We start from the raw sequence: 26,810 nt of genomic DNA on the forward strand, positions 1-26,810 counted from the left end.
CGTCCTCCCCCTCCACTTTAGCAGAATCACAGAAAGGTTACACCAGTGGTTCTCAACCTTTTTCTTTCAACTTGCATACTACTTTAAGTAATCCCTCTGCCATAGGTGCTCTGTGTAAGGGTTTGCTTAAGGTGGTATGTGGGTGGAAAGAAAGAGTTTGAAAACCACTGTTTTAGTTGCACTTAATGGACTCATGTGCACAGTTTCATAACTCCAAAGGAAATGGGCCAGTGACAATTTTTATCAGGCTAAATATTTCGGTAACAATTGGGTCTAGAGCAGTGGTTCTCAACCTTCCCACTCACATTCCACCTTAAGGAATCCCTTACTAATCACAGAGTACCTATGGCATAGGGAATACTTAAAGTGGGATGTGGAAGAAGGTTTAAACTTGATGAAATATCTCCCTCTAGTGTGCATTTGTGGAATTGAATAGAGCCTACATAGGAATTAGCAAGTTCACTATTATCACCTTTCAACATTTTCAGTGGCAGGTTGAAGCTGGAATTCCTCTTGCAATATGTCTTTCACAATTTTCCCGCTGGATTTGGAAACTGCAGCAGGAGAAGAACATTGTTTTTGTGGAGGAGCGATCTCAACACTGCCATCCTGGCTTGAAACCCTGCGCTTTTGTTACTTGGTCAGGTACTCTCTGCTTTTGTTACTTGGTCAGGTACTCTCTGCTTTTGTTACTTGGTCAGGTACTCTCTGTTTTGTTACTTGGTCAGGTACTCTCTGCTTTTGTTACTTGGTCAGGTACTCTCTGCTTTTGTTACTTGGTCAGGTACTCTCTGCTTTTGTTACTTGGTCAGGTACTCTCTGCTTTTGTTACTTGGTCAGGTACTCTCTGCTTTTGTTACTTGGTCAGGTACTCTCTGCTTTTGTTACTTGGTCAGGTACTCTCTGCTTTTGTTACTTGGTCAGGTACTCTCTGCTTTGTTACTTGGTCTGGTACTCTCTGCTTTTGTTGGTGAGTTTAAGCCATTTAGCTAATTGAACAAAGAAAAGCTGCACTGAAATTTTAGTCAACTAAATTATAAACACCAAACATAGTTTGGTTGATTGGAATAAAAATAGAAAATTCTGAAGATATCCATCAGGTCAGGGAGCATCTGTGGAGAGAGAGAAAAACATAGATAATGTTTCGGGTTAATGAGCCTATACTAGATTTTCAGTATTTGGCATTTTTATTTAATTTTAGCTGCTTTGGTTATAGTTTAAAAACTAACTTCTTGACCATTAACCTACTATAGGTACAATAGTTTGCATTCAGCTTTGATTCATTTGGAGAATTTTTGCTCTGTAGAAGGTGTAATTTCAAGCTTCAACCCAAAGACTGGCATCTAAGCTGACAATACAGTGAGGTATCTTGTTTTCAAATTGTATTAAATGAAGGGTTGATTTGTTTTCCGAGGTCATAAACAATTCCATGACACCATTTCAAAGAAATTATCCTGTTGAATGGCTGGATCCCTGTAGCTTTCCACCACTTTTTTTAAAAAATAGCTTGTTCCTCCTTTTTGCCCATCAGTTTTCACTACCTGTCTGCATTACCCTCACAATCTTTTGCACCTCTATGTGAGACCATATCATTTTGTGACATCTTGAGATCTTAAGTGATTCAACAAGAATACATTTTTTTTATTTTCCCCTCTTTTATTATTTTTATGTTTTGGTCTAGGAAGAGCACAGAAGTGTGAAAAATTCTTTGCATCTTTTTCCAGTAAGGTTCTGTGAAAATCAAAATATTGTCGAAGCTGGAAATCAAAAATGCAGCTATCTGCTCTTTGATCTGAAATGCTAACACTAAGTCTTTTCACAGCTCCTTCTTGACCTGCTGAGTGTTTCCAATATTTTCTTTTATTTAACACTAATGTTGTGGTTTAATTTTAGACATGAAATGATTTCTTCCATGCTGGTGTTTTTTTTGCGTCATAAGATTTGTTGAGTTGGCAATACTTCTGCAGGGATAGCCAGCAGGTTGTGAACTGGACTTGTGACTACAGTGTATGTTATTCTCTCACCAGATTGGGATCTGGGAGTGTGCCTGCACTATGAATGTAAAAGGAAACAACTCCTAAAACCAAATATTTTGAACAGTTGGATTGATCTCCGAGCAACTTACAAGGTACGCCATCAAGACGGGAAATTGTTTTAGCCATTGTTGGAATTTCCAGCAGAAATGTATAGGGTAGTCAGCATCCACACAGAGAAGGCTGGTTACTGATTGGTTATAACCTCTGAATTGAAGGCTGATTGATAATCTGGATTTTCGATGAAAGTTGGGAAAGAAAATTGGGATAAAATTAGAAGAATGGTTAAACAGCTACTTCAGCATTTGCAAGTAGGTAAATTGGGTTTAATGACCTACAAACATTATCACTGACAATTAAAAGATGACTTTAATGATCACTGGTAAAATAACTGGAGCAACATTAAAAGAATACAAGAAGAGCAGTGTGAAATATTTCTGAGAGGTTCCATAAACAAAAAGGAAAAACCTGTAAAGGGGAAAGGAAATTGCAAATTTTACTGATCTGAACTTGCGACCAAAATATACCAGAGAAACTCACCAGGAGGGAAAGAAGGCCAAAACACAGCCTTCAGTTTCAATCAGTATTGTTTTGCTGATTGACTTCAACTCAAAATAACAAAACACTTCCTTTTCTAGAACACAGGTGGATCTTGTTACATTTATATTGGGAGAAATGGCTGAATTCTGAGGTCATCAAGTCAATGTTCTTATCATACCTTAATTTTATGTGTGTTTATGTTAAAACTTATTGAGAAGTGTGAAAAATCAAAAATTGAAGCTGTTGCAACAGGAAAGATGAGGGAAATGTGGAAGTGAATCTCCGAAGGAGTCTTGGCTTTTTATAGTTCTCTCCATTTATGCTTTTTTAATTGTCTTGCACAATTACATGTGGTACTTGTAATCCCTGAAACATCTACAATGAGCTTGGTGCATTTTAGAAATAATTTTCAGTCAAAGGGTGTCTAATGTGCAGTATTTGAGGGCCAACCCTAGCTGATGGGTGTGCATTTATTTTCACTGCCATTTGTACAGATTTTAAATGTTTAGACATACAGCATGGTAACAGGCCCACGAGTCTGTGCTGTCCAATTATACCCAATTGACCTATTGCCACTAGAAAGTTTTGAATGTTGGGAGGAAACCCACCAGACATGGGAAGAACATACAAACTTCTTGCTGGCAGCACAGAATTTGAACCTCTGTCCTGATCGTTGGTGCTGTAACAGCGTTACGCTAACCGTGTGGCCCTGTTTGTTCAAATTGTATCTTCATAAATAAATTATGATGAGTTGTGCATTTGTTTTTTTTGTTTGCACCTTCAGTGGTATCGAGTTTTCTGTGGGGAATTATTCTAAATGACTTGTGTTTGTGTAACAGACATTCTATAACCGAAAGCCAAAAGGTTTAAATGGAGCTTTGCAAGATCTGGGCATTGTCTTTTCAGGACGTGAACACTCTGGTAGGTGATGCACATTGCATTGCTGTAAGCTTTTACTAGTTGTGTTTAAGTGGAACAGAGTGACTGGATTTGGTGTTCTGTTCCTGAGTATGTTGGGCTACTATCCTAACTTGATTGACCTACCTTGGTAATATCAGACCTTATCTTTTCCAATAAAAATAATTCAATCTAACTTTGTTTTCCCACCCTCAACAGCTTTTTGAGGACAAGTATTCCAAATGTACAGTACATTTGCTGTGAAGAAGAGCTTCATGAATGGCTTAGATATAATTTTAAAGTCGTACCCTTTCATTCTGAAACACTAAAGACTGAAGACACTGTGATTGTAGTAAAAACACAGAAATGCTGGAGGAACTCAGCAGGTCTTGCAGCATTCATAGGAGGTAAAGATGCAGTATATAGCTTACATTTCAGGCCTGAGCCCTTTTAAGAAGCAAGTTAAAAAGGAGACAGGCATACCATGAAGAAGGCCTCAGGCCCGAAATGTTGGTTTAATATCTTTAACTCCTGTGGATGCTGTGAGACCTGCTGAGGCTGGGGTGGGCAACCTTTTAATTTTTTAATTTAAACATACAGCACAGTAACAGGCCATTTCAGCCTACATGTATGTACTGGGGGGGAGTATGTTAATTGGCCAGCACAGACTCATGGGCTGAAATGGCCTGTTACAGTGATGTATGTATATTTTAAAAATTAAATTTTATGTTAAAACTTATTGAGAAGTGTGAAAAATCCAAGTGTGAAAAATACCAATTTTTTTTTTTGGTACCCCTTCCATTCAATTCACTGCACCAGTAGAATTGTGCCTCTTTTGCTATCCTAACCAAATTCTCTGTCATCTTAAAAACTGTACCTCCCACTTCATCGCTGAATGAAAATTCAAACTTCTGCTGTTTTTTAAAAAAAAAAACAACACTTCAAGGTCGAGCAGTATCGGAGGGGAAAAGAATTGTTGGTGTTTCTGGTCAAGCACTTGCCATCAGGAGTGGAGAGGAAATGTAATTTTGTGAGATCAACAGCCTCCAGATGTATGGTAAAGCAGCAGACAGTAGTCGGGTTTTCCAGGAAAATAAAATGTATAAATAAATGTAAAATATATTGGAACAAGCAGGACACATTTTCATCCAATACGTTTTAATTGCCTGAAATTCAGTAACAAATACATGTTGTATATTTCTGTAAACCTAGCCAAAGTATTTTCCTGTAAAGGTTACCACTTGGCTTCATAAAATGAGTAATTCTTCTTGACATGTATTTAAGAAAGTCTTAATTGATGTAAAGTAGAATAGAATGTTTTGAGTTCTCATTTTCTGGTAATCGTTTGAAAATGTGACTGTTCAAGGCTTAGATGATGCCCGGAACACTGCTAATCTTGCCTGGCAAATGATGAGTGATGGCTGTACCATGCAAGTCACTAAATCATTGGACAGGGTGAGTGACAATTGGTGAGTGCTGCACTTTCATCTGACAGATCTTTTGTGATAACATCTGAGGATGTTGCATGAGATTCTATCAATGTTCAGAATCAGAGAATCTCAGGATAATTCCCACTTTTGTGGTATTTTTTCCAGGTTGCTCCCGTGAGAAATCAAAACACAGGCTTATCGACTGTAAACTCTCTTCCAAGTGGCAAAACCTCACAAGTTGGTCTCTCTTCTAAAGACCCTGACAATGGGACAAGAGCAAGCTTAATTTCTGAAAATGGTTATCATAGAAGACAGATCTCTGAAAACAACCAGATGAACACTCGCCGTGGGCACGAAATCACAGTTGAACAACAGAAACCAGTTTTGCCAACTTTGACTAAATCTGCAAGGCAACACTTGGGGACCATTGATTGTAGAAAAGGCTGTGATGCAAATGGTCATTATCAGAGTATTCTATCTCCCAGGACTCTAATCAATGGGCTTTGTACTTCCACTGATCATGCTAAAGGACAGAATCCGCAAGTTTATGTGAACAACAGTATTAAAAATCTAATTTCACTTGGTGTTGAAGAATCTAAACCCAACGAGAGTGTAGGCAACCTGTTGCTTGTGTCCACCACTATTGACTCGGTCACTAGTCCCTCTGATTTGGATGTTAGTTGTTCAGAGTCTGAAGTGCCCTGGGAATACTGGGATGATTCTGCCATCTTACCGCTATCAGGTAATGATTGCGCAGAAGACTGCGGAGAACAATGGCAAAACTGTAAAGAATCAAGTTTCGTTGAAGTGGAGTACACGCCACTTCGAGATTCATCTCCAGACAGAAAGGATGACAAATTGACAGAAGCCAAAAAGCATCAGGAAGTGGTGCATAGGAGCTTTCAAACACTATGTGATACAGCTGAAGTTGGGAAGCAAGCAAAAGATTGGCCTATCTTAAAAGTATCTCGGGTGGAAGTTCCCAATGCCCAGTCCAGTCTTTTCAATGTTGGCACTAAATCTTTGCTGCCTTCTGTTCTGTCCTTCCAACCAAATAACTATTTGCATGTTGGTTTTAAAAGAAAAGAAAGCCATTCAAGTCCCTTTAAAAAACCTATTTCCAAGAAGCAATCATTCACTATATTTTCAGACGAAAACTCATCATGTAATTGTTCTGTATCCTCAGTTGATAAGGCAGATTCGAGAGTTGTTCTTTCAACCAAGTGTTCCTACTTACCACAGTGGAAATTGAATGGTGACAAGATTACTCCTCCACTGTGTGACTGTGGTCTTAGAACTAAGAGGCTTACTGTGTCTAAACCAGGGCCAAATCAAGGGAAAGTCTTCTATTCCTGTGTGATGGGGAAAAGAAAAGCTGACAGTACCAAGGGTTGTGGATACTTCAAGTGGGAGTGGGCATTGAAGAAGGAGAAAGCCACTTCAGCCCCCTCTGCTATTAATTTTGGTACAGGCTCATCTGGAGTCTTTCCTCCTTCCCAAAGGAAACATTTAGGCCTCCGATTTTCTTTCCGGAATTAACAATGTAATTTTATTTCTGCATTGATTTCTATTTATAAAGCAGCAAATTATTTTGGACTGAAGAAAGGTTGATGTAGAGCAGTGCAATGATTTTAAAAATTCACTCAAACTATCTTGATTAGACTTTTTCTCCTCTGAATGTATATAAATTTTAAACAATCTTTCATGGGAACCTGTCAAAGATTTCCATCCAGTTTCCTTTGGACCTTTTTTCTGAAGCCATGAGAGTGTTTAGATTTATTTCATGGCCATTAAATGTGCCATCCACATGTCAAAATGAGGAAGTGCTAATTAATTTGGAGTAGAAATTGCAATTGTCCACATTCTGGTTTGTGTGTGTATATCTTCTATATCATCTCACTTTCATTTCCTACCACTATCTTTTTTAGTAATTTTCACTATCTTTGTACTCTGTGACTCTTAATAAAACTAAACTTTCAAGAATATAATTTTTTAATAAAAACAGCATACAAAGAAACATCAGTGTAAACAATTTGAAATTCTCATGCATGTCGTTTTTCTGCTGTGTAATGTTCCAATGGTGGAAAATGATTGGCAACTAAAAATCATGAGCAAGTTCAGTTGTGGTGAATCTAAATTTGTACTTTTGATTATCACTGGCTTATTAAATCTAACGGTAACCAAGTTCTTGATTATTGTTATCCAAAATGCCAACTTTTTTTTTGAGGGAAGTAAAATAATGTTCAATAGAATGTCTCATTCCATGATTCTCATTTTGTCTGCTTTTAAATGTTTTAATATTTCAATGTCATTATTATACTCTTATTTGTGCATTCCTTAAAGTAACTGCATTGCAAAAATTGTCAAGTTATTTGCAACACTGGAACTTGTTCAAGTGGTTTATAATAAATTACTATACAAGTAGTTATAGAAGAAGCATTTGATTATACAGATGCCTTTTTATGCAAGCCTTTAGCTGAATCAGTCTCACAAATTAAGCCTGCTGGAGCTCTGCTCATATTAGGAGTACAGGGTTTGCTGAATTTTTTTTAAAAAAAAAGGTAGTTTACTGCATAATGTATCGATTCCTGAAGCACAGATGGGCATGTAGCAGTCTTGAGTTCATGCCATTTATTCATTTAGTGGTGTTGCTTGTATGTCTGTTGACAGCCTTTAAAAGGAAAGCTCTCTTTGTATGCCAGAAAGAAAACTATCTCCTATCACAAAAGGAGAAATATGGGCAGCCAAAATTTGCACTGGCAAAACTTTCTGTGGAGAGATGTTTGATAAATTTGGATTATCTGCAGATGTCTGTTCAGGTTAAGTGGTGCATCTTTTATTTCTGCATAACCACATTTTCTTGTAGGAAATGGGAGCCAGTTGTGTGGTCTGGAGAAGCAGGCCTCAGAAGGGCAACATGCTTTTGATACCTAGGTCAAGCACACCTGTATAATTTCTCTTCAATTGATACCAAAAGTTTACTAATTCATGCATCAAATGCACACAGAAGCTTGTGGAAGGTGTACCTGTGGAAATTGGCCTCCTTCGCCACTTCGGAACCCACACAACTGGTTAAACATATCATCCTTTTTTCCAAGAAAACAATCAGTGATTGCTCACAGAATACTAAATGTACAGAATTAATTTTCACAATTTGCAATAAGAGAATTGGAATATGGACTGTTTGCATAACTAGTTATAGTACTTTTGGATATTGGTACATTTTTCCTTTGAGTACATTATGTAAATGCATTTGCAGTGTAAGATGAAAGCATTTGGGAAAACCTGTTTGCTTTGACTCTTCCAGCCACATCACATCTTTGGTGTACATTGTGTGACTGATGTCTGTCTTACATGGGAATGGAATTCAGTCTTTTTTAATCTCTCCTGTGAGACAAGAATCCATTTGCAACATTTCACAACTTATCAGAGTTGGACTGAAATTTAACTTTTTAAATATTACAAAAAAAGTATATGAATCTCTTTCAGTTAGATTTAACAAAGCCAATGTGTCATTTCCTAGATTGTACTGATTACAACATGAGCTGTTCAATATTTTGAACTTGAATAATGGGACATACTTAAAGACTTTTATCTACTTCATACAGAGTATGAGAATGTCACTTTCGACACAGAAGGTAAAAGCAGTAGCTGCATCATTCTTCAGCGAGATGCCACAGCAGGTAAAAGGACACCAAAAACTATAACTCTTTCTTTTTGAATAAAGCTGTTGCACTTTATAAGACTGGGCAAAAACTCTGCTAAAACCTACAAGATGGTGTTCAAATTATTGGTTGAATACAAAAGCAAAAATTGATTCCATTCTATGATGTAAAAAGAAAATGATTTAAATCTTAATGTTTTCCCATTCTTTCTTTCTTAATTCTTCGGATTTTTCCACTCAGTTTTCGGTAGTTGCTTCACAAATTCAATCTGAAGAAACAAAAATAGTCAATATGTCACTAGTAAAATTTTGACACATTGTACAGTACAACTCCAATGATCTAAAATCCTCATTTATCAGCTGAACTGACCTCAGGTTGGAAAAATAAATTCACTTGACGTGAAATTAGAATGAAAATGGTCCTTGTTTCAGTTAACTTCTGCCCCTCTTTCCATTTTTTCTTTACCTTCCCTTATTGACTCTTCTCTCCAACTTGACATGAAATTAGAATGAAAATGGTCCTTGTTTCAGTTAACTTCCGCCCCTCTTTCCATTTTTTCTTTACCTTCCCTTATTGACTCTTCTCTCCAACTCTCCCTCTCAAACTGCGTGCCACTGTCTCCAGCCACAAGTGGTTGGAAGAATCCCTTATCCCAGCAGAATCACTTGTCCTGGGACCATCATGGAGAATGGCCTCCCGGGCAGCAGAGGGGACCTCAGGGTCAGTGACATTCATTTCCCTTCCCTCCCTCCACAGCACACGAACTCCAAATCCTCTCATCAGCCTACTACCATACGCACACCAGACTCCTCAGTGTGTGTAGGCCTAGGGGAGGATTCGCGGTTGGGAGCTCTAGTGACTGGAGAGACGGGAACTTGCCAGTGAGTGTTCCACCGGCCCGGGAAGACTCCATAGGAATTAATGGCAGCGTTGGGGACATGTTGGGGATTGACTTTAGCCAGCATTTTTTTTTGGTGAGAATTAAACATTTTAATGGTTAAAAAGCCTTCCCTTGTTGCTTAAGCATGTCATTTGCTGTTGCGATTGTGCTGTTTTTTTTTAAAAAATGACCAGTTCTCCAAAAAAAATCATTTATCTAACATAGGCATGGTCCCGACCATTTCACAATAAAGTTAAATATTTGAAATAAAGCAAATTCCAATAATTTTTTTCCATTCAATTACATAATTTCAGCCCTTGCATATCTAGATGAAAGAATCTGAATTAAATTTCAAGAGAGCCCCAAATATTTTCTCATGTGTAAATGCTTCTGTTGCAAAGATAACATTACAAAACTGCCTCTTCCATCCACATCTGATGGAGATGGATCCATGATGTGCATACCATGAGTGTTTTGGGTTTTTAATACACAAATATGGCAGTATCTAAAAACTAATTTAGAATAAAAGTGCATAATATTACGACAACTTGTGGTCATTCACTACTCCATCTTGATTACTATACTTGAGAACTATGGATCAGCTATTGGTTAAACTGCCATTCCGAATAAGAAAGCTAAGAGGCAGAATATAGACCTTCCTTGGATATTTATATGGTGCTGTGATTTTCTTAACATAGTCCTGTAATTCTTTAATTAACTTGTCAGGATCGTGTGAAGTGTAAGTAGGAGTTAGAATGACAAATGCCTTCACAATCTTAAAAGAAAAAAAGTTATTTTAAAAAGGAAATATTAAAAATATATCAAGTACAGCTATGGGAATCATAAATAGATGCATCAATGAAAAGTAATTTTGCATTTGATTTTAAATTACAGTGAAACCCCTGGTATCCAGAATGCAAGCAACTGGTAAAAAAAGGAAATTACATTTAAAAAAAAATTAAAATAAGAATAAAATAGGTTAAAAATATGCAAGTTTAAAATTGTAAATGTTCTCTGAAGTATCTATATAAAAAAAAAAAAAAATTGCAGTTACAATGACTTGTAGTCATTCACTACTCTATTTAGATTTCTATCCTGATGAACTATATATTGGATATTAGTGAAGATGGGAGCAAGTATTCAGCCAGTGGAGGGCCTTGGTCTTGCTTTGCTCATCGCAGCTGTTTGAATAAAGTTGTGTAAAACAGCAAATGGTATCGCCCAGGATGAACAGCTGGTTGATACCGTTCGCTGTTTGGGTAACTCTCAAAGTGTCTCCTTATCCCTGCTTAGTAAGAGTTGCCCTGGTTGGAAGATTTATCTGTAAACTTTGGAGTGAGGTTAATTATCTATATATAATGTCATTGTTTGTCTTTTGGGTGGCTCTGTAGAAGGGAAGGATCCTGCAGATGCAGTGATGATCAAATGTTTTCCAATAATGTGAATGAAAATAAAGTGAACTGTTTTAGGTTTATATATTCATGCAAGTGCAGTTTGTTCAGTGTATGTATAGGACAGTGTTTTTGGTCTTTTAAATTGTTTATTCTTAATACAGGTGTATTAGTTGAGTGTTTTCAGAGGAAGTCTCAAGCAACCGGAAAGTACACTTATCCAGCATTTACCAATCCCCACAGATGCCAGAAACAAGGGGTTTTAATGTAGTTATATTAAAGGAGATGAAAGACAAAGTAGCAGGTTTTTAACCCAAAAGTGTCCTTGGAATTAAACCAAAAACACTCTTATAAACTCTCTCTCTGTGCCCAAGAGTGTGTGGGAGCTAAAAGACGAGTTGACATGCATTAAGAGTGAAATGAGTTTAACAAGTGTGACCAGAAGTTACCCACTCAGGAAATAAACAAGTAAACATTTTACTCAATGTTCAATGCGTTATTGTTAAGACTTAGAAAAAGTAAGCCACGGGTTCTTCATTCTGTAAGATCTAGACCTTGGTCCTACTTTCCTGGCTTTAATTCTGCCTCTGCATGCAAAATGCCAAAGATTGACAAGCCAAAGAATAAATTCCTCTTCTTCGCTGTCTTAAATAAAATTTTAAGATTGCCCCATAAGGAGAAATATCGTCTCAGCATCTACCCTATTAAGATGCTTGGAATATGAATGAAGTAAGATCATCACTTGCTGTTCAAAGCTCTAAGAAGCAGCGGCTCAAACTTTTCCTTTCAAGACTGCTTCATTCCAGGAATCAATCTTTTCTGAATACCCACAAATACACATCTTCAGCTCATCAATGTCCTTCAGCAAAACTTCCCCTTGTTTCTACTCCATCCTCTGCAGTTAACGGTAACATTCTTTTTGCTTTCTTCATTACTTGTTCCTTCTGTTTGCATGCTTTCCACATTTTGTTCATTCACGTACACCCAGATTTTTGTGTTGTGCAGAATTTGCCTATTTAAAAAATGTTCCGTTTTACTTGTTCATTTCAATTTCCCCAGTGGCTTCTTTCTTTTTTGTTGCCTCCCAATCCTTGCAGCCTCCTGGTACTGTTCACAAAACTTGTTTTCCCACCCATCTTTGTACTATCTTCAAATGTAGTTATAAAATACTTGATTTCTTCTTTTGAGTGAATAATATTGATTGTAAATAACTGAAACTTCAACTCTGATGCCAATGCCAACTGAAAAATGACCAAGTTATCGCCACTCTCTGGTTTCTGTGGGATAGCCAATCCTCTAGTAAGGCTAACCTATCTCCACTTGTTCAATAACCTACTGTATATGGCACGGTACTGAAACCAAACCGTTTGTATCTACTGGTTTTCATTTAATTATCCCTGTTTGTTACTTGCTCAAACACTCTAATACATTTGTCCAACATTATTTCCTTTTAATTAAACCACAAAGAATGCTTAATTGTATTTTAATTTTCTGAAATTTCTGCCATGACTTTCTTAATGGAATGCATTAGCAACTCCTGCTAATTATCATTTAAGCTTGGCAAAACAAAACTATTTAGTAAATGATGAGCTGTTGATTAAATGAGTAGATTTCATGACTCACTTCTCTAATGGGATCAGGACCTGCTAAACGCAGCAGACTCCGCCACTGCTGGATGTTCTATTAAAATGTATTTTCTAACTCAAATGGTCCAATACGGTACCTTAAGCGTAATTTAAAAAAAAAAATTAAGGGGTCACAAAAGTTTAATTATTCAACATTTCTTAAGATTTTTTCTTCTAACCACTTATATAGAACTTGTTTTTGGAAGCTGCAAAGATCCTGCTGTAAATTAAATCTCCAGCTCTTAATGTTGATTTTGTTTTGAATATTTATTGTTTTTTTAAAAATTCAATTAAGTATTTAGGATGTAATTATTTTGTAGTTTTAAAACAAAGTATCTCTTCAGGCTGCAGCAAAACATTTTGCAGCGTGTACATTGTTCTTCTTTGGCTTGGCTTCGCGGACGAAGATTTATGGAGGGGGTAAAAAGTCCACGTCAGCTGCAGGCTCGTTTGTGGCTGACCAGTCCGATGCGGGACAGGCAGACACGATTGCAGCGGTTGCAAGGGAAAATTTTGGTTGGTTGGGGTTGGGTGTTGGGTTTTTCCTCCTTTGCCTTTTGTCAGTGAGGTGGGCTCTGCGGTCTTCTTCAAAGGAGGCTGCTGCCCGCCAAACTGTGAGGCGCCAAGATGCACGGTTTGAGGCGTTATCAGCCCACTGGCGGTGGTCAATGTGGCAGGCATCAAGAGATTTCTTTAGGCAGTCCTTGTACCTTTTCTTTGGTGCACCTCTGTCACGGTGGCCAGTGGAGAGCTCGCCATATAATACGATCTTGGGAAGGCGATGGTCCTCCATTCTGGAGACGTGACCCATCCAGCGCAGCTGGATCTTCAGCAGCGTGGACTCGATGCTGTCGACCTCTGCCATCTCGAGTACCTCGACGTTAGGGGTGTGAGCGCTCCAATGGATGTTGAGGATATTGTACATTGTACAATATGACAATAAAACCCATTTTACAGTGTGTGTACATTGTACAATATGACAATAAAACCCATTTTACAGCGTGTGTACATTGTACAATATGACAATAAAACCCATTTTACAGCGTGTGTACATTGTACAATATGACAATAAAACCCATTTTACAGCGTGTGTACATTGTACAATATGACAATAAACCCCATTTTACAGCGTGTGTACATTGTACAATATGACAATAAACCCCATTTTACAGCGTGTGTACATTGTACAATATGACATTAAACCCCATTTTACAGCGTGTGTACATTGTACAATATGACAATAAACCCCATTTTACAGCGTGTGTACATTGTACAATATGACAATAAACCCCATTATCATTCAGTTAACAAAATTCCTTCAATTCGTCTTTCTGATAAAAATGTAATGACTACAAAACTAACTTCCAATAATTGTCTGATAATTACTGTTCTAAATGTTTTGCTATTTGATTTTATATTTTTATTCTTGCTATATTAACTAATGGAGAACATCATATTTACTATCCAGTTCAAAATAGCTCCAAAATAACTATTCCATGGAATAATAATTTGAGTTACCCAAATAATGAATTGTCAACTGTACAAGCAATTTCCAGTTATTAGTTTCTTCTTACCCTTTCTACATATATTTTGTATCCAACTAGACATCTGACTAGACCAAGCAAGGATGGAAATTATCATCTTTGGTTAATGTGATTCATTTTGTTTGGAACTTGGTTGTTTGATTTTTGTTGTTGTGGGGAAAAAATATTTTAGAATATTTTGTAAAATCAAATGCATAAGGATTCTCTTGTATTGTAAAGTACAATACAACTGTCAAACCTCAAATACACAACAGTGGAACTGATTATATAGGGTAATATTGGATAACTGTACCCAGATGATAAAATTATATCATCTGCTCTTCCCATAAACCAGATGTATCCATCCTCATCCACTTGACCACGGTCTCCAGTCAGATAGTAGTCTCCTCGAATGGTTGCAGCAGTTTGTTTTGGCTGATCATGGCAACACATAAATAAGGCAGCTCAAAAGTTCAAAAGCAATTCAATAATTATTTAAAACAATTCTCTAGTTGTTTAAAAAAACAACAAGCCCCTTTCAGATGACTTATTATTACAAATGTAGAGCAAAAAGTGTGCTTAAGATGGTGTTCAGTCAATTTAAAAGTTTGAATTTGAGCAAAATTTAATACTCAATGAAGCAGAGGAAAGTTTAGGGGAGATGTCAGAGGGTGGTGGGTGCCTGGAATGCACTGCTCGAGGTGGAAGAAGAGGGTCATACAAAAGGGATATTTAAAAGACTTGGATGCAAAAGTAAAATGGACAGATGAGCTATGAGGGTGGGAAGGGTTAGGTCGATAGTAGATTGGGTACACAGGTATACCCCACTTTATGAAGGTGGAGCATTCTTGAGAAACAGTTGTAAATTGAAAATTCGTAAAGCAAAGACCCATTGGAGGCAATTTTTGTAAAAGCGAAAATCCATTATAATTTCTTAGTAAAAGCAAACACAGGTTTCTTTGTTTAAGCAAATGTTCAAAGTGGGGTTGATCTATATATAGGTTGACACAACAGCATTGGCTGAAGGACCTGCACTGTTCTCTGTACTAAAGACCATCTCAAATCTATTATTTACCATAATTTAGATATGTATCGTGGTAACAGGCCATTTAGGCCCATGAGGTTGTGCTGCCCAATTTAAACCTAATTAATCTTCAACACCCAATTAATCTACACCCCTGGTACGTTTCAAATGGTGGGAGGAATCCAGTGCCCCCAAAGAAAACCCAAATAGACTCTGGGAGAACGTACAAACTCCTTGGACAGTGCAGGATTCGAACCCTGGTCCCAAATCACTGGTGCCGTAAAGGCCTTTATCTTTGTTGTTTATGATACTCTGGATACTTCATGTTCCTTTTCTTTTGCGCAACTATTTCACACAAGTATATTTTAGTTCTTGTAATCTTCCCCGCACATATCCTCACATTCACAAAAGGTTCTTTAGCACCCTTCTATCCCCTGCTTAAAAAAAAAAGAGCCTGGTCAAATTTTTAAATATTGAACTAGTCGCAAGAATTCTTTTGAGATTACAACATGGTAGGCATGTGTTAAATGCACAAGATCTCTTTCTTGTCTAATCTGTGTCCCAACAATAACTCTGTCAGGTCAGGTTGGCTTCTTGATAGGATTCAATTGTCAATTCAATGCAAATCGAAAGAGTTCATTTTCCTAGATTCAATATTTCAATTGAGTGTGTTGCCTAAATATTATTATAGGTCCACTGCATTATCCATCATTGTTTAAATTGGTTTGCTAAATCAAAACATATTGCATTAATCAATCAATAAAAGGTATGATACAATAAAATAAGACTGGGACAATTGGAATATTTTAAAATAATACTTGGAATAGGATTACCGTACAATGTATTATGAAAATAGGCAGAAGGGTTTAACAGACTTCATGTTCACCTTCCAGGAGGAAGCACATTGCAATTCTCATCTATGACCTGAAATGAAAATGACAAATATTCTGAAAAGGTATGATTGATTCAGAAATAATCTGTTATGGGATCACCAATAAAATTTGTTTGATCTTTCAAGTTGAAATGTACTGTAGAGAATTGTACTTTTATTCTTGCCCTGATCCCTATTACTGTTCCAAGATAAAAAAATTTTTTTTTGTACATGGAAGTTTTTCATTTATTTGCTCTGTCAAGGCAGGCAAAGAGGTACCGCATATACTGCACCACTACCAAGAAAGAGAAGAAAATGAGAGTCCCAACAGAGACATCTAGAGTCCATGGATCCTGCCACCTCCTGCGCTCCCATAATCCCTAAAGATGTAATTTCCTGACCAGCGGAGAATGCAAGCTTGAGGCACCTCAGATATCTCCTTGACCTCCTAGTTCTGAACTCCGAAAACTATTAGAAAGTCATCAATGCCTGAGGCTCTTCAGGAGTCGTGCTTGCCATGGGAACCTTCAAGAATCATGGACCCGATACCTAGCTTCCACAGGCTGTTCACTGACAATCTGCAGCCTGGTGTGAATCCTTCATTTGCCAAGCCCTGCTGCTGTCATCCCTATCTGGCAAGGCCCCCTCTCAGTGAATCCAGACAGAAATTTTAAAAATATAATTTACCTTAGCCTTTTTTTTTTAAATACCCACTCTTGTTTCTCAGGTTCTCTGGAAAATTTGGTACCTTGTGGGATTTCTCTAGTTCAGGGGTGGCCAACCTTTTAATTTCGACATCCACCATGGTAACAGGCCATTTCGGCCCACAAGTACATTCCAGGGGTGTACGTATGAACTACCTACGACATAACCCTCTATTTTTTGCTCAGCTCAATGTCCCTATCTAATAGTCTCTTAAAGATCCTGTTGTACTTTCCTCCATCACCGTTGTCAACTGAGCATCCTCTGCTCCCACCACTGATTGTGTGAAGCAAAGTTTATCCTTTCTTTAACATAAAATAAAACCTGTCAATCAAGTTAAGTACATACAGTTTCTGTCTGTCCATATCCTTCATAGATGTCCAAGCCAGTCTACTCTTTCCACATTTCCATCACCTCAGGGTTAATGGGTTCACCAGCACTCGCGCAGTGCTGGAGATTTTTTAATTTATACCTAATTTGGAGAAATAAAAGTCAGGCCAAGCGATGTAGACTTCATTTTTACATCAGTCTAATTGTCTCTGAGATCAGTCTAAAGAGACCTGACAAGGAAAAGAGAATAAATCCACAATTTCTTTTCAGTACATTATGAACCTGAAGGCACCCATAACTGCATTGGAAAATGGCAGCGCTGTCACTAGTGCGGACCCAAGGGGAGCGAGGAGCAGACATTCAGTGCTCCCGCAAGGTCCAACTGCCATCAGCTCTGTACAGTCTTTGAAAGGAGCTGACAGTAGTTTTATTTAAAATCCCGTGACCACGGGGCCTGCACCCAAGATGGCAGGGCCTATGATCAACAGTCATGGGGTTTCAGATTCCAGGGGAGCGGAGGACTGGCGCAGGGCACCAGAAAATGGGGAGTCTATCCCCTGTCTGAAAAGGAGAAGCAGAGGAGACGACCCAGGGGGCACTGACCACGGTGGCAGACCCGTGAGGGGGGTCTGCGGCCCAAAGACCAATGGAGGCTGTGGGCTGCTGGAGACTGCCGTCAGGAGATTCGCGCTGGACTGCTGGAGACCAGCTGGAAACTGGGTGAAGGGGTATCAGTTATCAGAAATTAATGATAGAATAATGAAAAACGATAGGTAAAATATTTTATCTACAGCAATACGAGTATACGAGCTTTTATTGACAACAGAACCAGAATCATTTAATTCACATCTCAGATTTCAAATGTATTGTCAAAGAGTACATACACGACATCACATACAACCCAGAGATTCTTTTTCCTGTGGGCGAGGCAGAATTATCACTTATTGCTAGTGCAGTAAAACAACTGTTACACAACATACACATGCAAATAAAGAAAGAAATGCAAACAAAGTGACTGTGCAATACAGAGAGGAGAAATCAAATCAATGAAGTGCAAAGATAAGAATCCCTAAATGGCCTATAAAAAGGTTTCTGGCCATGATTCAAGCGTGTCACCATGTGAGTGGCAAGCTCATCAGTATGGAGACAATAAATAGACGGTAAATACAAGAAAAATAGCTTATGAACCAATTATTTGGAACAAGAAAACATTTAATATTTGTCATTTAGGCTTAAGCTTTAATTAAAACTACAACAATTTTTTTTGTGATTAAGTTACTCTTAGATTTCAGATTTTATATTGCTTAATGATTTTTATTCTCCACACAAATAGTACACAAATTTGTTTTCTGACCTTCCGTTCACTGACAGGCCTATTTCTAAGCTTCCATGGGTGTGAAGTGTCATTTTAGGAGCACCAGAGGTTCCACAAGTGAAGAAAATCGTCAATGGATCTGAGCTCTTGGTCTTTGCACATTTGTGATCAGATGATGCATTTCTTAAGAACTGAAATTAAGACTCTTGTCAAACATAACTTTTCCCCAAACAAATTTACAGTTTAATCTATAAAGTGCATCTAAAGTGGTCAAATATTCCTATGCTCTGAAACAAAGTATAATCAACCAAAGAATAATGATATACAGACTTAGAATGTGATACCAGGCCAGATGATGGAAGAATTAGTGAAAGACATACATCAGAAGAAGCATCTTAAGAAGGAGAGACAAGTAAGAGGCGGATACCTCAGAGACAGGAATCCACAGCCACAGGGCAATGAAGCTGAAATCAGAGCTGCAATGCAGTGATTAAGATCTTGAATGCCCAAAAAGCTAGAATCAGTGGTAAGATTTATTGAACACGTCTTATTTAACTTTAGATGTGACCATTCCAGTGAACTCATATGCACGACATCAAATTATGGGCATCAAAACATTTGGATAACGATGTTTTTGATGACCATAATTTTGTGTCGTGCATTGGAGTTCACTGGAATGGTCAAAATTAGAGTCAAATAAGACATGAAGATTTTAGCAGAAGATGAGCTGAAGCAGGAGTGGAGAGTGTTTATATTATGGAGTTGAGAATAAGGTTAAGAAAGACTGCAGACGCTGAGGTCAAGTGCAATACACAAAATGATGGAGATACTCAGCAGGTCAAGCAACATCTATAGGAAGTAACCAACATTGCCCAAGAGCTGGAAATAGGTCCTGTTTGTAAATGAAAATATATAGGGACAAAAATATAGTTGTGCCAAAACCATGTTTGAAAATGGCCTAGCTCAACTTCACACAATATTTTCAAATTCAGATTTATTGTCAGAGTACATACATGACATCACATTCTTTTTCCTGTGGGCGAGGCACTTATTGGTAATCCAAATAAAAACTTGTATTGGGAAGGGCTGTGGCTTTCATATGACAGCACTGCCCCAACCGAGTTGCCAATCAAGGTTTGGTTCCGCCCCACCCATTAGTGCACACCTTTTTGTTGGCCACATGTAAATTACCTGGACTCCACTCTCCAGTCTGCCTGTACTTAGCCTTGGGTCATTGGCTGTCATAATTAGATTAACCCTCCTGCCACTGAGCTATTGGCCCCCAGTAAATGATGTAGGCTTGTCCCTCCAGCACTATAAAGGTGCCATGTGCTGCTTGTTCTCTCTTTTGCCAGTTTGGGACCACCCTGCTTCACTTCAGGCCTAGAAATGTGGAAGGGTGCTGGAGAAACTGTTGGTAAGATGTGCACTGTTAAAAGGGTTGGGAGCATTTAATTAGTGTCCCTTGTAGCAAGAGCCGTGTCTGCACTGAGTCAGGGGGCGGGGGGCGGGGGTCATAGTGATTTTTACCAGTTCATTGTGTGAGTGTGTAGAGAGGTTTGCCTAACGTATCGATCCTGTTGTCCCATTTCCATCCCTACAATGAACTTGTGCTTTGCACTTTGATCTGGTTCTTAACCTGTGGGACCCACACAAACCCGAACAACAAAACTGTACATAATGTACACATGTAACTACATAAAGATATTTAAATATAAAGAAATATAAATAAACTGTGCAACACCGAGAATCATTTTAAAAAATCAATAAAGTGCCAAAGTAAGAGTCCTTAAATAAGTTGGGAATGATCGTCAAGGAACTAAAGCTAATAATTAAAGTCATTACTTCGAGAAAATTTCTGCTGAAGCTCTGTTGAATAAGCAGCGTGACAAATTTGAAATAATGTAGTGCAGAGAGCTGTCTGAAAGAAAGAATTGAGTATCCTCAGAGCACATATGGCACCTGACACTGCAATGTCATATAAATGAAAAATAGAAAGGAGCTGTGTATTATTCTCCTGGGAATTCCATACTTGGCAAGATTGGAAGGGTAGAAAAATTATGACAAGTGATTCTCTAGGTATCATTGGATTTATAAAAGGCATCAAATTTTTTTAAAAACTCTATAAAACAAAATACTCTATCCAATTTATTAGTTTGCAATTGATAAGTACTTTAGGTCTATTGTGCAGAGTTCTTTGATTCCCCCAATTAAGAAAGAACACAAATATAAGCAGAAATTCAAACTTATAAAAGAGAAGGCTTTAAGCTTTTTGAGTGAAACAAAAATTAGAAATGCTAGAAGAAAATAAGTTGACCATAAGTATGAGGTGTGACAAGCTTTGTTTTACTCCACCAAGTAAATGGTATGAATTAAATTATTTTGGGGGCATGGTGCACAGGATTAAATTTATCAAAGTGGAGCAGACCTCTCGCCAGAGTGCAGGCACTGATGGCTTCAGGGGTGGGGGGGGGGGGTTGTTTAGGAAGTTTAAAGGAGAGCAGGCAGCTGGATATGGGGAGTCAAGTAGAGGTGACTTCATTGAAGGAAATGTCATGATACTTGACCACTCCCTGTCTCTGAAAGGACTTTCTTACCCTTGATTTCTCTTTTTACATGATGCCAGATCATGGCAACTCTTTGCTAGCATTTAAGTAGCACATAAATAGCAATGTATTTCAGTCACATGACAGTAATAAATCACATCTAAATCCAGTATCAGTTGCAAGGAATATACCAATTTCTGGTTCAGTATAATTCTACCACAAGCAATCCCTCTATTTTCATCCTCACAAACCTCTTTGGTCTTATCTGAAGCCTTCTATTCCCGGAATTTCTTTCCTACAACAGGCCAGCTCTCTGGAGAGTAAGCTTCATAAGAGGTCTTGCTTTATCATGTTTCCCAACATTTCTAGGCTGATGAAAGTCATCCACATTTCCCTTTCTATTTTCTAAATATATAAACTTCGTAAATAAGTTTTGTATTGTGAAATAAGGCAAATTGTTGGTTCAATTTTGTCCAGTTTTTGCACAATATTATTTTTATCACGTTTTCTAAATCTTTAAGGAGATTGATTCATAATGATGTTCTAATTAATGAAAATGACTTTACTAATAACCAATTTGTAATTAGTGGACTGTTTTATAGCTATTGTTTTAATTTGTAATATTCATACATATATGTGAAATGCATTTCTTCTGAGGTCATGAAGCTCAACTCATTTTAAAATGGACACATGCAAGTACAAATCCGTAAAGTTCACGGAAGCTCATCTATCCTTCTTTGTATTTATTTGTTTTGGTCACCTTTGATTTGAGAGATGGACACTTAGACATCACTGACTCTACTGAGTCTGCCAGCATGTCATTTGTAATGATGCATTTTGCTTTGGAGTCCTGCAACCTGTGTAAAATGTCTCTGGCAGGAAGCTGACTTGTTCCAGGGATCAATACAGTACCTGGAAAAATAACACAAAGGTTGATGCCTTATTATTTGTAGCATGTAATGAAAAGTTATTTAATAACTCACATTTGAAATGATTTATGGAAACAAGCTTGCACATGTATGATCAGGAGGAAAAATGATACAGATGTTGGAAAGAAGATACTAGACCTACTCAGCAACATCAGTGGTTTGAGACAGAGACAGTTAATGTTTCAAATCTATTGCTTGAAAAAGTTATAGATGTGATGTTTTCAACAAATATAAATGTAGGGAAGAGGAAAGGGGCGCAATACACTACTAATTTAATCAACAACAAAATAAATATTGCCTTTTATCCCTGAAAATAAAATGGGAACCTGGGCTATGATTAATTGTTGATAATTATTTAATTGGTGATGACAGGCCATTTTTTGTTATTTTGTTAATGAAAAATATTATTTCCATTGGTCATTTCAATTCAAGATATCTTTTCCTGGCAGTCCTTTGTACTGAGAAAAGAAAAGTCCTTTGAGAAAAGAAATATTTTCTGGGATTTTCCATTGTGCCAATACTGAACAATTGCATTACAGATTAAAAGTCTACTATGTTCTAGAGTGGATTAAAGTCAACCATTTGAGATTACTTTTGCATTGTCCACTCTAGTCAATGTCCTTTCCATGCTGTTCCTAGCCATTTCACAAATAGACTGGCCTGGTCAGTCTTTCCAATTGATTAAAATTCTCTAGCCATGACAGAATCCTTGTCAATCTTCTCTGCACCCTCTAGTACAACTACATTCTTCCTGCAGTGTTATATTCAGAATAGAGTGGTGGTACTCATTTTATGCAGATCTGACATGATCTCTTTATTCTTGCATTTCATGCCTTATCCAGTGAAGGTTAGTATCCCACATCCCTTCCAAACAATCTTATTTATATATCCTACTTTCTTCATAGAATAATAAACACGCTCTTCAAGATCCCCCTTGAATTTATTTGTCTGTTTGTCGTCAAACGTGTTATTCTTGAAATTAAATTTAATTTGCCATTTTGTGCCTTTGTAGTTTTCCTGCCATCTACAACTTTTTCCTCATCATTAACCACACGGCCATTTTTGTGTCATAATTAAAGTTCTTAATCATGACCCTTAACTGTGTGTGTAAGACACTCTCTTCATTCTAATCTGCAAATTGAACTGTGGATTGCATGAGTGTGCCTGCTGTGGACTAAATAGTTGCATAAGGCTATACATTTGGGAGCTAAAACTCTAAGTGTGAAAGCAGTAAACATGACAAAGTTCATGATGTCATGGAATTTCTTTATGCATTGCTCTCGGTTGTGAGGATACTCACTTCAAGTGCCAATTTCTGCTGTAACCTCCTTTTCATTTACAAATTAGATGCTTCATCATTGACCTTTTTTCAATTGCAAGTCAGAAGTATAAATGTTCACCAATTATTACAAATGGTTTAAATCAATCATCCTAGGTCTTAATGCAGCCAACAAGTATCTTTTAAAAGATATTTGTCTTAATGCACTATCCAGTTTGATGCACTTGCCTGTTCTCATGCATGCCACGTTCAGAAGCCACCATTCTGGAATGGTGGACGGGATAACCATAACTCAATCATTTAATTGTAGACTACATGCATCAGACAAGATGTTGGCCACCTTCTTAGAGTGCAGTCCAAGGTCTTGGAAGCTCCATTTCACTTCTTGTCCCCTTCAACCACACCACCACAAAGCAGGGGTTGAACCTCGGCTCCCAGCCTATTAGTAGATGCACAATGAATGCACAAGCAAAATCTTAAGATTGAGAAGGACAAGAACTGCAGACGTTGGAATCGATGCAATGATGAGAAGCTGGGCCGGATGAACTCAGTGGGCCGGACAGTATCCATGGAGAGAAATGGTCAGTTTTGGCTTGCGCTCTTTACCAACAAAGTGGGATATCAAGCATTACAAAGTTGGGAGAGGTGGGGGAAAGAGGCCAAGAGGTGATATGATGCCAGGCAAAAAACAGTGGGAGAAGTGAAGAAAAAAAAAATAAGGGGAGGAGACCACTGCTGTTGGTGCTGGGGGAAGTTTGAAAGAAAAGTGAGAATGGGAACAAATACCTCCCTATACCACTCCTCCCCCTGCCCCCACTCCTTTTCCATGCTTGCCATCTCCCCTTCTCACTTTAGTCTCGATAAAGAAACATTGACGAACCATTTTTCTCTGGATGGTGCCTTACCTGCTCAGCTTCCCCAGTTTCTCAATGTTTGCTCAAAATCTTATGGTTGTCTGATGAACAGGAAATCTCAGTGATACATTTGATCAAAAACATGTTTAGAGGGTTCGTCCTTTAAACAAACTTTCTAATTATCGACATTGCAAAACTTGTGGATTTTGTCCTGAAATTCGGTGCAGCAATGTGTCATCACTTTCACTGTTTTAACAGAATGTGAATTAACTTGTGTTTTCTGTAACATTTTGTAAATAGGAAAATTACATTTGTCTCCGCTGCTAGTTATCACATGATGTCTCAGCCAGTTATCAAACCTTTAAAAATATTACACCAACAATCTAATTTGACGAATTTAATGGAATATTCAAATCTTGGATCACGTATCATGTATGAACTACGATACCTTTTCCATTTCACTCCACTTACCAAAGACATCACTTACAAAATTGAAATATTCTGGTACTTGTGTTTTGTACTCCTGTTTCATCGATTCATAGTCTGTGAAATTTTTAGGGTCATTCTTATTGTTTGAGAAGAATAGTTTTACTTGCATCTTCAGTGTGCCGAAAACTCCTCAGCTGCAACTGGACATGCGAGATGAATTGACACTTCTTGCTGGTAAATTCAGCATGTGAAATGAAATGTATAGGACACTCATTTTGTACCAGGACAGCCAATGGACACAATAAAGCTAGAACAACAGACATAAACCAATGATAAGCAATGATGATTTGTAAGAACATAGAGGTTGAACAAGAAATTTATACATTAATTATTAAATCAATCAGGCCACTGATGTACAATATTGGGTGCCACTCCAAAATTCAAATTCCGTATGTGCACGTCATTTGTACTTTGGTTCAAACATGCTTATCTCAGTAAGTAATCCTTTACTAACTACAAGATGCCATAGATGCTCTGTGGTTAGTTAGGGATTACTTAACGTGGTATGTGAATGGGGAAAAAAAGGCTGAGAAACACTGTCCCATTCACTTCTATCCCCCATAAAGCAGAACTCGAGACTCTCCACTTCTTCCTGGTCAACAGACCTAACCAGTCCCCCTCTGCTATCTCCCTCCTCCGACTGGCTGAACCCTCAATAACTTCTCCTTTGGCTCACCCACTTCCTCCACGTGGGTCGCATTATTGTTTTATATTCAGAAGTCACATTTGTAGTTGCACTAGAGGGTGGAGCAAACCGTGCTGCAAGCCTACACAGGCAAAGTTCCTCATTGATCACAGGGACGCCTCAAGGATGTTGGCTTAGTTCCTTGCTCTACTACCTATACATATGATTCGCACCCAAGTTGATCTCCAATGCTAAGGACACCACCATTGGTGGCCAAATGAGTTAGAATACATGATGGAGGTCAAGAATCTGACCGTGTGGTGCTAGAACATTATCTTACCCTTGATGTTGGTCAACAAGATTAAGGAGTTTATTGTGGATTTTCGGTTGGCAAAACTGAGGTACCACACACTTGTCTGCATTGACGAGAGCATTGAAGAGGGTTGGAGTACAGAAGTATCAGAGCCACCACCCCCAGGCTGAGGAACAGCTTCTTCCTATGGGCAGTGAGAATACTGAATGACCAAAAGGAACTGCTCATCCTAAATGTCCAAGACTCTCATATACTTGAAACAATATTTATTTATTTACCTATTTGTCTTGATGAAATACATATCCTGCTTATGTATTGCTTGTCTTGGTTGTGTGCCTACGTGTTTTGCCCCAAGTCCAGAGAACTTGGGTTGTACTTGTACAATCAGATGACAATAACCTTGACTTGAGAATCTTCAAGTGCATGGGAGTCCACTATCAGAAAGGTCCTCCTGGAGCCAGCACATTGAGGCAACCAAGAAGACACACTAACACCTCTACCTTCTGAGGAGACTTGGCAAACATCTCAAAGTGCACTGTCGAAAGGATAGTGACTGTAACATTACAGCCTGGTTTGGTTATTTGAGGGTCCAGGAACACAGGCTACAGAAAACATTGGCAAGTTCATTGCATGCTCCAATCTCCCATTCTTGATCCTTGTGAGATGCTGCCTCAAGAAGGCAGCCAACATCATATATGACCCCCAACCACCTTGTCACAACCTCTTCTCACTGCTCTCTTTCGGAAGAAGGTCCAGAAAGCTGAAGTCCCATGGGAGGCTGCAGCATGTAATGCTTTCATTGCATCTGTAACTTGTGCATAGGTCTATGAAAATAAAATTAATTCTTGCCACCTATTGTGGGTGTTGATCCGTTGTGAGTGAGGGCGCGACATTAGAACTCCAATGTCATTCTGCCAGTTGACATTAGCCGTGTCCTAAACTTCTAAATGTGAACGATTTGACTGAAACAGATGGTAAATTCTAGGCAACGGACTTTGGGGGAAACAGCAAGGTTTCGTAGAGTGGGTAGAACAAGAAAGTCTGCAGCTGCTGGGGTCGAGCGCAAACGTGCTGCAGAAGCTCAGCAGGTCTGTGCACAAAGTGGATTGGGGACGCAGTCCTTCGGAGAGGGACACCTCTCGAACAAGGTGGGAGCGTCTTCTTCTCGTCAGATTGGAACAGGATTGCCTAGTTTTGTGGAGAATGCAGTGCGAGAAATAAGCCAGATTTAGTTGACGAACCAGCCAGATGATCTGGCGCCTGAAGCAAAGAAGGTGTTCTCTCTGTGGGATAGCACGCAGTCGGTGGGCTGAACGGTCGGATCGATCGTCTGCGAGCACTCGGGTCTGCCACTTCTTCCCTTTGTGAGAACGTTTGGATTATTTAACGATGTAATTGCTTTAACACCCTTCCTGCCCAAGAATCCCGTGCCGCCCCAACTCAGACAGCGACCATCCCCGCCCCCCTTCACCTTCACCTTCACCTGCGCTGCTTCTGGCCAGTCTCCGCCTTGCTCGACGTGACCTGGCGTGACGTCGCCGCTCGGAGC

General features: G+C 38.5%; 2 protein-coding genes across 3 annotated transcripts in view; one reads left to right on the top strand and one right to left on the bottom strand.

The window, feature by feature from the left end:
* Positions 1-7,152, top strand: part of eri2 (ERI1 exoribonuclease family member 2) — a 13,459-nt gene extending 6,307 nt beyond the window's left edge. For both annotated transcript variants that reach the window (XM_069906264.1, XM_069906265.1), the window contains 5 exons: positions 489-645; positions 2,028-2,128; positions 3,413-3,494; positions 4,837-4,925; positions 5,066-7,152. In XM_069906264.1, the coding sequence (XP_069762365.1) occupies positions 489-645; positions 2,028-2,128; positions 3,413-3,494; positions 4,837-4,925; positions 5,066-6,439 (1,803 nt within the window). In that variant the 3' untranslated portion in view covers positions 6,440-7,152. The remainder of the gene's footprint in view (positions 1-488; positions 646-2,027; positions 2,129-3,412; positions 3,495-4,836; positions 4,926-5,065) is intronic.
* Positions 7,153-8,736: 1,584 nt separating this feature from the next.
* acsm3 (acyl-CoA synthetase medium chain family member 3) lies at positions 8,737-26,783 on the bottom strand. The gene is given in 12 exon segments (XM_069904862.1): positions 8,737-8,833; positions 10,101-10,220; positions 12,460-12,486; positions 12,488-12,523; positions 12,526-12,559; positions 14,298-14,448; positions 18,228-18,417; positions 21,473-21,684; positions 23,209-23,419; positions 24,283-24,570; positions 25,289-25,445; positions 26,739-26,783. Coding segments are annotated over 10 exon segments (1,290 nt in total). The 5' UTR covers positions 24,538-24,570; positions 25,289-25,445; positions 26,739-26,783; the 3' UTR covers positions 8,737-8,779.
* Between the last annotated feature and the right edge of the window lie 27 nt (positions 26,784-26,810).

This window comes from Narcine bancroftii, chromosome 12 (genome assembly GCF_036971445.1).
Source record: "Narcine bancroftii isolate sNarBan1 chromosome 12, sNarBan1.hap1, whole genome shotgun sequence".
Taxonomy (NCBI): Eukaryota; Metazoa; Chordata; class Chondrichthyes; order Torpediniformes; family Narcinidae; genus Narcine; species Narcine bancroftii.